The sequence below is a fragment of the Eublepharis macularius genome, chromosome 6 (assembly GCF_028583425.1).
Source record: "Eublepharis macularius isolate TG4126 chromosome 6, MPM_Emac_v1.0, whole genome shotgun sequence".
Lineage (NCBI taxonomy): Eukaryota > Metazoa > Chordata > Lepidosauria > Squamata > Eublepharidae > Eublepharis > Eublepharis macularius.
Window position 1 is genome coordinate 22,763,858 of NC_072795.1, and position 12,278 is coordinate 22,776,135.

General features: G+C 42.6%; 1 protein-coding gene across 1 annotated transcript in view; it reads left to right on the top strand.

The window, feature by feature from the left end:
* Window positions 1-235: 235 nt before the first annotated feature.
* Window positions 236-12,278, top strand: part of SLC7A14 (solute carrier family 7 member 14) — a 41,645-nt gene continuing 29,602 nt past the window's right edge. The window contains exon 1 of the mRNA XM_054983464.1: window positions 236-539. Coding sequence (XP_054839439.1) covers window positions 236-539 — 304 coding nt within the window. The remainder of the gene's footprint in view (window positions 540-12,278) is intronic.

Sequence of the window (12,278 nt, forward strand, 5' to 3'; positions counted from 1 at the left end):
ACTCAGTTGTTTTTTTTTCCCCTTTACAGGATCTTACAAGAAATTTTCAACCTCTCCCTCACAAAGGGTTATAAAGGTTTCACTTCACATGCACAAGGATATGGCTTTGAGCTGCCATGGACCTTCTCTGAAGTGGGTTGTTCATCTGCTAAAGTGAATGCTATCAAGCTCCATTCCTGGACCTAGCTGAACTCATTTATTTCATTGGCATTTGTTTCAATCCCCTGACATTACAATGAGTGGCATGCTGTCATACTTGGATCCCCGGCGGATCCAGTGGGGTGCCACGTGGTATGCCATGCATTCTAGAATCCTCCGCACGAAACCTGTGGAATCCATGTTGGAAGGGACGGGAACGACCACATCTCACGGGACTAAACTGGCCCAGGTACTCACGACTGTGGATCTGGTTTCACTGGGTGTTGGTAGCTGTGTCGGCACTGGAATGTATGTGGTCTCTGGCTTGGTTGCCAAGGAGATGGCAGGCCCTGGTGTCATCGTTTCCTTCATCATTGCAGCTGTAGCCTCCATTTTGTCTGGTGAGTCTCCTCAAAAATGTATTACTGTATTTATCCTTTATTACCTGCAAAAACTTATAACTGATTCCATTTGAGGTAGTGGCTTAGTTTCTGCTTCATGAGTGCTTGCTCTTATTCCTGATAATGGCCATTTCCACACACGTTGAATAATGCACTTTCAATGCACTTTAGCGATCCTTTGGAAGTGAATTTTTTGTTCCACACATGGAAAAGCAGTTACAAATGTTTACTAAAGTGTATTGAAAGTGGATTATCCAACGTGTGTGGAAGCAGCCCTTGTTAGTCCATATCCTACATGCTGAAAACAGTTGCTTTGTAAGCTCTGGAAGAAAGGATTTCTGCAGGATGCCACGTGTCTATCAAGAGCTGTCAGTCATCCCAATAAAACCAGCGTAGTTTAGTGGTTTGAGAGCTAGATTAGAATTATGCTCAAATCTTGTGCTCAAATCTTCACTCATATGAAGTTCTCTGAGTGACTTTGGACCAGTCTGTAGGGTGCCAACCTGCAGGTGAGACCTGGAGATCTCCTAGAATTACAATTTATCTCCAAACAGCAGAGATCAGTTTCCCTGGAGAAAATGGCTGCTTTGACGGGTGGCTCCTCTGGCATTAAACCCAGCTGAGGCCCCTCCCCTTCCCAAACCCTGCCCTTCCCACAGTCCACCCCCCAAAATCTCCAGGAGTTTCCCAACCTGGGGATAGCTACATATGAAGCTATCTTATACTGAAAGTCTATCAGGGCCACTGTTGTCTACTCAGATTGGCAGTGGCTCTCTCTGGTCTTTCACATCCCCTGCTGCTTGGCCCTTTTAACTGGAGGTGCTAGGGATTGAACCAGGGACCTTCTGTGTGCAAAGCGGAGGTTCTTCCACTGAGACATAGCCCCTTCACTACAGAATCATAGTCGGTGAACCACAGTTTGATTTTCACTGGATTGCAAGAAATAGGACATACTAAACAAGCATCAAATCCTGGTCTCATTGAATGGATTTAGCCAAGGGTATGACTTGGTATGAGCGTTCTACAGAATCCTTTTTATTTCGGGCATTTGTCCTTTACAGTTCAGTGATAACAAGCAGACACAGTGTTCGAGTGTTAGCTGCTGAAAAGAGGCTTTTTGTTGCCAAGGCTGTTATTGATGTGTTGAATTTGAAGGTGGGTGTTGTTTAAGACAACTTGGAAGAACCTTAATATGACATATTAATTGTAGATACAATAAGATGTTCCAGCTGGGTTGTTGTTTTTTTAAAAGCCTTTCTCCAAACAACGGAAAGGTATCCAATATAAAAGGAATTAGTTGGTTTTATTCTCTCCTACTGCCGTTATACACTGCACTCAATTCTGCTTTCTTGTATGAGACTGAATTTCCAATGAAGGTCCACTGGTGTTCAGGTAACTAAATTACAAACAGCAGAGAAAGACAGCTGTGTGCAGATGCTCAAAATCCTATAATTCCCTTAGGGCATAGTGGGTAGAATCCTGCTTCCCCATCCCCATGGCTGAGCATGCAGCTGATCATCTGTAGTGAGCTCTATGCACATACATGTATATGGTGTTGGTGGTGGAGTGCCCTCAAGTCACGTCTGACTTAAGGTGACCCCTGGCGGGGTTTTCATGGCAAGAGACTAACAGAGGTGGTTTGCCATTGCCTGCCTCTGCAACCCTGGTCTTTGTTGGAGGTCTCCCATCCAATTACTGACCAAGGCTGACCTTGCTTAGTTTCCGAGATCTGATGAGATCAGGCTCACCTGGGCTATCCCCAAATCATCCCCAGATCTCATGGATGAGCTTACACATATGCAGACAGTTTCAGGTATGTGGTCTTAAGTAGAACAGCAGGATTTGAGTGCAGTGGCACCTTAGAGACTAAAGAGATTTTTAGGGTGTAAGCTTTCAAGAGTCAGAGCTCCCTTCATCAGATACCTGTTACCCATATGCAGTTCTTCACACATAGGACTCACTGCAGACATTCAGACGTATGCCCTAAAGTTGCGGAATGGGGACAGCAGGTACAGCCTCAGCCCTCTCTACCCACATATGGTTTTCGCTTGCTGGTTTTTAGACCAAGAAAGACCAATTATACACATTATATCAGCCTCTCCTCAACGACTTTAGTCAAGTGTTGTGGACTCCGTTTTTTGAATGGTGCAGCATTTATCTGCATTTATTTATTTAGATGTTTATACCATGTTTTTCTTCCCATTGGGGACTGGGGACTTAAAGTGGCTTACAACAGTGCTCTTCCTTCCTCCAATTTATTCTCACAACAACCCTGCAAGTTAGGTTAGGCTGAGAGTGTGTGACTGGTCCAAGGTCATCTCATAAGCATCCGTGGCAGAGCGGAGGTTTGATCCTCCTAGATCCTAGTCTGACACTCTGACCACCACATGACACTGGCTGTTGATCCAGTAACTGCCCAGTGATGTGTACCCTATACATAATGTTCTGGATGCAATGTTCCACCCCCAAATCTCCAGGAATTTCCCAACCTGGAGCTGGCAACCCTACTCATCTGAGACAATAGCATAGGAGATAGAGTGTTGACATAGATGGAGGATTGCCAGTTGATCACAGAGAGAGAGAGAGAGCGCCTGGGAACATATTCACTTTTTTATATTATTATTTGGGTAGTTCCCCAAAATCTAGCAGTGAAACTGACCTTCTTCTTCAATCAATAATTTAAGTTATACACTCTAGGGAGTGAATAGGTAGTTTTCTGCTTTCTTCCTAAATGCTTCAGAAACTGCCAGGCTAGGCTATACACACATAGAGAGCAGCTCCCTCCGGATTCTGCCCCACCCGGGTACCAAGCTTTTTTTTTATTTCAAAAGTTGGCAGCCACACCAGGATAGATGTGTTTAAACCCCACTCAGCCACAAGTTCACCAGGTAACTTTGGGCAAATCACCATATCCACAACCGAAGCTACCTCACAGGGTTTGGGAGATCACTTCGTTTACTCTAAAAGCAAGGGAGAGACTTGAATGTGAGAACAGATAACAAGAGTTGATGTCTCTTGACAATTGTTGGATGGGGAAAATACATGACGCGGGGAGATCTTTACATGCAATGTATGTGCGTTGCTTGTGTGACATCATTGCAGAACTGTGGCTTTCCCCCTTCTTTTTAATTGGCCCATGAATTCCCTTGGGGAATTTTTTCTTGATTTTTTTCTTTCAACTTCTAGCCAAAAGCCGCCATTCATTGCATATATTGTTCACCAGTCCAAAATAGCCATGAAGTTGTAAGTCAAGTTTATGGAGATGCTAAACTTTTTTTTTAAGAGTTGTTTTAAGCTGTTTCCAGATGGATGATTTGCTCCATCCCTGCTCTCAAATTGCAGCAGGGTTTTTTGGAGCATAAACATGGCACTGTCCTCCACAGTTTCCCCTTTGCTTGGATGTTTCTGGAAGCATTAGAGAAAGCTGGTAGCCCACATGCGGACGAGAAGGTGTGGATTTCCAAACTTCTGCCACCATTTTCCCTCCTCGTACCTTTGTGATCACCTACCCCTCCCCCAGATCTTCTTGCAGACTTTAAAAAAACCCACATATCTATTGCTGATTTAAGCCACCGAAAAGCTCTTCAGTGGCAAAAGAACAGATGAAAAATGGGCATGAGAGATCAGAAGGGAAATCCAGAGAACTGCCTCGTGTGGATACCTCATTGCCACTGTAAATGCTTCCGTATTCACAGCAGCAATGAGTCAAGGTAGAGGGAACCTTCTTTTATTGTATGGCTGAATCCACACTTACCGGCATAGTGCGAAACAGTCGGAATGATAGCGTCTTCCTGGGGCATGTTTTATGACATCGCCGCAGCATGATGTTGCTCTCATGGCGTGATGATGTCAGAAAAAGCGCCAGGAAGACGCTGTCATTCCGACTGTTTAGCACGATGCCGGTAAGTGTGGATTCAGCTTATGTCTTTTTTGAGGGCAGTTATTTCCCAGTCCTTTCAGGTTAGGAGAAAGGACAGACAGAACGGTAGGTTCACCTTCTGCAGGGATCCTTGTGGGACTATTAAAAGGAAACTTTCTGCCTGTCAGAGCAGATTGTTTATCTGAGACCAAAGAAAGATGGAGAGATCCCAAAGCAGCAATAAACCAGAATGCTTCACTGCGTATTTTTTTTGAGTTCTAGTTTGGTATTTTTATTAGTTCCTGCTGTTGTCTATACTTCCCAACTGTCCCATTAGATCTATCCTGTACCTCTGAATGTACAGGATGCCCTGTAGGTATCATTGAGCCTCTCTCATCTCCAGGTTAGGTGCATTTTACCTGGGAGCCTTAATAGCAGAATGAGATTTTCCAAAGAAAACTTCATCTTCCTATAATTCAGCCCAATGGTTTGTCAGAAGACAGGGACGGCTCACACTTCCTTCGAGAAGGACTACTAGATCTCTCGCAACAGCAGAGAAACTACGGCACGTTGGGCACATCCAAAAATTTGAACGCATGATGATCCCCCACTGGATGAGACCAGCACTCCATCTATTCCAGTATTTTGTTTCCTATAGTATCACTAGATATGTGGTAAGGAAGCATTCACACATGGCTGTTCACTAGTCTGTGGCTGAGCCTCACATGATGACTTGCCTGTCGGAAATGGCCGTGGTCAAATGCCACAAACTGACTTTTTATATCACTTGACAGGGTTACAAATACTTTTCAAAGGAGGCATGCTCACGTGAGAGTCATGCATGTGTGAACCTCCTCTTGTGATGCATGTCCAGAACAGTTAACAGTTGAGATTGAAGTCACGCTAAATTGCTAGGATGTGCATAATGAAAAAACTTTGGAAACTAGGTCCCAAAATTTTGAGTTAACGGATGTGTTCTGATCTGATAATTCATCAGGGATTTTTGTAAGCTTCTCCAGAAATGGCACTTAAGAGTAAAGTTTGGTGATTCCGGATGGACGGCCATGTTAATCTGTAGTAGCACAATAAAACGGGCATCTTGAGAGACTTGTTTGATCCAGCGTAAGCTTTCCTACGTCTGAGCTCTCTTCATCAGATTTATGTATTTTATTTACCTTCAATTTCTATTCCGCCCTCCCCGAACTGGCAGACTCAGGGCAGATTACATGCATGAAGAGTCATCCATTAGTCTTTATATTCACAACAGAAAGGTGAGGTAGATGTTACAAAGAGAGGCCAGTTTAAAACAAGATTCAGTCAAAAAAGCAATCTCTGTTAAAGCTAACAAGATTTTCACAAGTGACTTTTAAGAATGCTTATACATTTTTTTTTATTTTGGTGCAGAGTTTCTTGATTTTAGAACTTGTCAAAAAACTGCTATCTTTTTTTCAAATTCAAATGAAAGGTTATGGAAATGTATCTCTCAGGTCACGAACTTTCCTATTCTCATGAAAGGATTAATAGTAAATACCAGGGCTTTTTTTCTGGGAAAAGAGGTGGTGGAACTCAGTGCGTTGCCCTCGGAGAAAATAGTCACATGGCTGGTGGCTCCGCCCCTTGATCTCCAGACAGAGGGGAGTTTAGATTGCGCAGAGGGCAATCTAAACTCCCCTCTGTCTGGAGATCAAGGGGCGGAGCCACCAGCCATATGACCATTTTCAAGAGGTTCCAGGACTCCATTCCACCGTGTTCCTGCTGAAAAAAAGCCCTGGTAAATACTACCAATCACTATTCTCTACAACTGAGGAACATACCAGCCAAGTGCTCTTCCTGAAGTTATGGCTTCGCCCACTATAGAATATTGTGTTTATGGCATTTCCTTGATCAGCAAATCTCAAGTGTGATTCAACATGTGTACAAGACTTTGTCCTGTGTTTGTAGGAAATCCAAGTGTCTCCTATGGAAACCAGCCTCTTTTTATCCTGTCTAGAGAAAATGCTAATGTGGAGTGTTAATTTTTCTTGGATATGAGGTGATTGTTGTAGACAAGAGTGACGACAGAGTGTCTTTCCATCTAGGAGATTGTCGCAGAGCCAGGGGCTGATCTAACGGAATCAGCTAAAAACTAGACCAGGGGTGACTTTTATATACAGCAAAGGTTAGCCAGTCTTACCTGGGAGAGTTGCTATCATTTCTGTTTCTCTCCTGGCAGATTTGTTAGTAGATGTTAAAAGTCCTCATGTTTGTTAGACAGTAACATAAGAATTTTGAAGCAGACATTCCGTGGGAATTTTGTCCTTACAGCCTCATGTGAGTTTTTTTCTCCTTGCAACCCGAATGTGCAGGTGGAAGTGGCTGCAGCCATCTTCTCTGTAAATTATCCTGCGCCCTCTTGGAAGCTGCCATTTTGAAACTTACCCACAATTGTGTAAGTAACGTGTTTTCACAACAGAGTTGGTGCCTTTGGTCAACAAATACCAGGGCACTGTATCATGTCAACGTTTTCTAAAATAATTGGTTAATCAACCTAGAAGTAGAACTCATGTGAAGTTTAAGACCTTTTTCCTTATTTAACACACAAGTAGCTTAGAAGTAAGTAGGTTGGTCATAGTCTGCACTGTCTACTCTGACTGGCAGTGGCTCTTCAGGGTCTCAGATCAAGGTCTTTCATCTCACCCACTAACTGATTCTTTAAAAAAAAAAACCCTGGAGTTATCAAGGATTGAACCAGGGGCCTTCTGTAGGCAAAACAAATGCTTGAAAACTAAGCCATGTCCCCACAGGCAAAATTTCAGGATCGCCAAAGCAGAACTTTAGGATATTTGAGCTTTAAAAATGAAAAAAAAATCTATTCAGGGAAGCCAAACAAAATATTTAAAAATAAACACAATGCCAATGCAGTGAAAAGTTAAACTTAGTGCTAGACTACATATGGTGTTGGGGATTCATGATTAGATCCCTAGATGTGTTACTTAGTTGCAAAACATAGCTGTGGAGGTGGCCATAAGCTAGATCTGTGGCCATGACATGGGTCTTCTTGATAGGGGTCAGGGTCTCCACAGTCTCTCCATAGTTTATGGAAAGCAGGACTCTAATCTAGAGAACCGGGTTTGATTCCCCACTCCTCCACTTGAAGCCAGATGGGTGACCTTGGGGTCAGTCACAGCTCTCTCAGAGCTCTCTCAACCCTACCTACCTCATAGGGTGTCTGTTTGTGGGGATAATGACATACTTTGTAAACTGCTCTGAGTGTAGCATTAAGTTGTTTTGAAGAACAGTATAAAAGCACAAGGTTATAACCTGCTGAGGTTTCTCCCCTCCTCAAACCCTGCCCTCTCCAGGCTCCACTGCCAAAATCTCCAGAAATTTCCCAGCTCAGAGCTGGCAACCTTTTAACCTGTCCCCTGCAGCCAAATCTGACAACTAGGGAAACTGATCACCGATCCTCAGCACCACAAGTATTTTGGCTCTCGGGGCATGACACAGTTTAGTTACCAGAAGGCCGTTTATCTGTTTCCAGGCAGGCCTTTGTTCCTCTCAGCTAGAGGGGGGAAAATAAGCCTCTCTGTTGAAGCTGGCAGCTGGCATGTGGAGACACCACCCAAATTGCTGCTGACAAAGGGAAAACACACCTTTCTTTGCAGGAGAAAAGCTTGCAGTTTTCAGGTGCGTAGGGTAACCTCATGAGCCAATGATGTTTTTAGCCAGTCCAACAGACTTTGATTACATTACAGACTGGAACAAAGGAAGGAGGAGAGTTACCTTATCATGTTAATTAATACATACTAGGAAGTATCTCCATGGTTGTCTGGACTATGGATCTTTCTACACATTACAAAGTCTTTGTGTCCACCATGATCATTTTGTATCAGGCGTGATAGAAGTTTTATGCCTCCCAGATCCAGGAGCAGGCCTGTCCATTCTTGCTTGTGGCAGTTGCCCGAGTGGAGAAGTGACTTCAGCCTTCCCCCTTGCACCATTTTTGGGTCCCCAAACCACCCCATGAAGCTGCTGTTGCCTCTGCTGCAAAAGTACATTACTGATATGGCTACTAGACTACTGCTACCCATTATGTTTGCAGTGAATAGCTTCAGTAGACTTGAGTAGTTTCAAGATCAACACAGTCACTGAGAAAGAGAAGAACTAAATCTGAGCATCTGTTCCTGCGGCTACAGTAGTTTTCCATTCAGATATGACTTAGATACCAATAACTCATCTGCAATTTAATCAAGGATACTGTTCAGAACAGCAAATCTCCTACCTCCGCCAGAAGAGGTTATATTTTTTAAAAGTTCAGATCATAACAAGTTTGCTGTGTTGGGTGTTGGTTCCCTTTCTGCTTTCATCTTGAGCTGCTTTCATATCCCCTGAAGAAAAACATTTTCCTAAGCATTGAGCTATATTTTTATAGTCTCTTTGGCCATTTCCCCCTTTTTGATCATTCCAAGTTTTGTTATTCATAACAGCAACACATTCTTGGAAAGCAAAAGCCAGGCAGAGCCGTGGAGTTACAAAATACAGGGAACTGAATATTTTGATTCACCTTCTGCTTAACCTTCAGCAGCCGTTCTCATGAAGCATCTTGGTTCCAAACGACGCAGAGAAGGAGCAGCGTTTGGGTTATCTTTTTAAAGGAGTGTTGTCCTCTCTCATTGTCTGACTAGGGAGTCTAGCCCCGGAGAGAAGACAAAAGCATTGCAAATGCACAGGCTTTATTGAGTGTTGTTGCCTGTTATGGTTTTAAAACCACCAGCTTGTTGCTCAAGAGACCAAGCATACTTTAGAATAGTGTTGCCAACCTCCAGATGGGGACTGGAATCTCCTAGAATTACAACCAATCTGCAGACTACAGGGATCAGTTCCCCTGGAGGAAATGGCAGCTTTGGAGGATGGACTCAGTATTATATCCCACTGAGGTTCCTTCCCTTCCCAAACCCTGTCCTCTCAAGACTGCACCCCAAACTCTCCCAGCCTGGAGTTGGCAACTCTATTGGCTAAGTTCAGACATGAGGCAAAACCAAAGTTTATGTTAGCTATGGCTAGTTTGTGAAAACAGGATTCAGCTCACAATCAAATGCTCACTTAGCTCCTTAGAGGAATAGATTCTTCATGGGTCCCTCTGTATAACCTTCCCAAAGGCATCTGGCTGTCTCCTGTTCGGATGTTCACAAATAAAAGGAACAGCAGCTGATGGAGCACAATGTTAAAATTGCACAGCTGCAACTTATATATATCAGTTGGTTGCAGCTGTGCATATGTATGTATGTATCTTTTTTAAGTGCAGTTCTGAAGTAAAAAATCTTACACCACTCAGCAAAGGACTAAAGCTCCAAGACACATTGTCCATAATAATAATGGGTTCCAATTTACATCAGAATAAATAACGTACAGAAAAATCTGCCATTGAGTATTAATAATTACCAAGAAGAAGCATCAATTACAAGAACACTATGAACATATATACAAATGATATACCAGCCGTATATATAATTATTATGTGAATGACACGGGCATCTGGTTATCCTTCCATTTCAATACCGTATTTCTTCTTCTGACATCTCTTTTATAATCCATAGATTTTTCTTGATGATTCTATAATTATCCCAAACTTTGCAGTTGGTCTAATCAGTTGCTTCTTTTAATGGCTGTAAATAAGTACTTGTAACATTATGCACCCCTTCCAGCTGCCAGTAAAAGATTACATTTTCCAAAGCTGTCCTACATTAATAATTTCTGTAAACAGACAACTAGCACATCATGCAAAGGAATAGGCTAGAAATCTTTTTCCCTAGGAATAATTCCAGAGGGAAAGCCATGGCAGTCTGTTGCTGTCGAGATAAACAAGAGTGGCACCTTAAAGACTTAACAGAATGTTTTCTGGCATACAACTTGCTTCTTCAGAGGCAATGACCATATCTCAGTATGCAGTAATTTTATGTAGGGCGTTGCAAACTAACAAATACCAGGGTACAGGGTTGTCACTTGCCAAATGCTAGTGTTGGATTTCCTGCTCTCTGCTGCCACTTGATGAGGCTGGGGGTGGGATTAGAGGGAAAATATTGTGCAATGCATTGACATCACTTTAGGGTAAAGACCTAGAAGTGATGTCATCGCATTGCGCAACACTCTAGGAATCCCCCAAATCTCTATGATGAAACATAGATTATAGAGTTTCTAGGGTTTCTGCTACACGGTGATCTCACTTCTGGAGACAATGTCACCTCTAGTCCTGAGGATTGCTGGCGGAGGCCTGGCGATCTTAGCAGGGTCAAGATGCCATGACGTGCAAGAGGTATAGGATGAAATGTAATTGTGTAAAATTCAAATCTGATAGTAATGATAATAATAATAATAATTGCTCTTATATACCACTCTTCTAGACAGATTAGTGCCCCACTCAGAGCAGTGAACAAAGTCAGTGTTATCATTATCCCCACAATACCACTGAGGAGCTGGGATTGAGAGGAGTGGTTTACCCAAGGCCACCTGCAGAGCTCATGGCGGTAGTGGGAGTTGAACTAGCAGATGGCTGATTTGCAGTCCAACCACTTAACCGCTTATGCAGAGACTATTCTCTAGATATGCTAAGCTAGTTAACATCTGAAATGGTTGAAGAGTTCCAGGTTTTCCTAAGGTAGCTAATACCTGTCACATGTAGGTTTACCAATCTCCAGATGGGGCCTGGAGATCTTCTGGGATTACAACTGATCTCCAGACTACAGCGATCAAGTTCCCTGGAAAAAATGTCCGCGTTAGAGGACGGAGCCTATAGCATTACATCTCTATGGAGCTCCCTCTCACGGCTTCCCCTCCCCTCACATCTCCAGAAATTTATCAAGCCAGAGTGGGCAACCTCATACAGAATCCAATTTCATGACAATCTCAGTTTCCATTTAATTTTTTTAAAGCAACTTCCAGTCCTTCAGTAGGTTTTAAAAAGTGCAGAGAAGTATCTTTTGAAATCTCAGAAGCCAGAGGCAGCATGACCACTGATAATAACTTCCGTATCATCCGGCTGACAGTGTGTTGATTAATATTGTTCATCAAACCCACAGATAGATAGATAATTTATTGTATATAGCCATAGGCCTTCGCAATCTAAAACCTTTCATTAAAAAGACAAAAAAATACATGAATACAAATACATGCATATAAATAAAATTACAATAAAATGCATTTTACCTAAAATGTAAAAAATAAACAACATTAAAACCAAATGGTTTATAGCAGCTTATAAGACAACAATCTGTATCAGGTGTTTACTCGCCTAGTTGCCACACTTGCCCTTATTTTCCTAACAGCCAGGGCGTACAGGGCCATCCTATTCGAAATAAAAGGGTCTGTGTCTGAAAGGATAAAATTTAGTTTATTAAAAGTCAGACAGAAGATGGAGACCAGATAAAATATTCGCTAGAAATTTTGCCCTTGGTTCCTGGTATAAGGGATAGTTTAAAACATAGTGTGATAACTGATAAGTCCTCAATTGAGGTTCCACAGATACGTATACGCTGATCGATGGGGTTTTCTTGGAATCGCCAGAGTAGCATCTCGGCATAGACTGGAAGCGTGATGATGTAAATGCTACCCTGAGCTTATAGACTGTGATATCAGTCAGGTAACGTGCTCTAGTATGGTCTTTTTTGATGGATTTATACCATGGAGCAAATTTTGTTTTACTGATTAAAAACGTATCAATTAAGGCATCCTCTTTGTAAACCCATTCCCTTAAGTCAACATTGCTTCCTGAAGGTTGAAGTAATTCATCTAGGATGGTATATCGCGATGCAATGCCCTATCAAACCCACAGATCCTAGCTATTATTTGTCAAGTCCAGAGGCAAGCAGAGATGTTGTATATGCTGCACTTCATTCCTGCTCCAT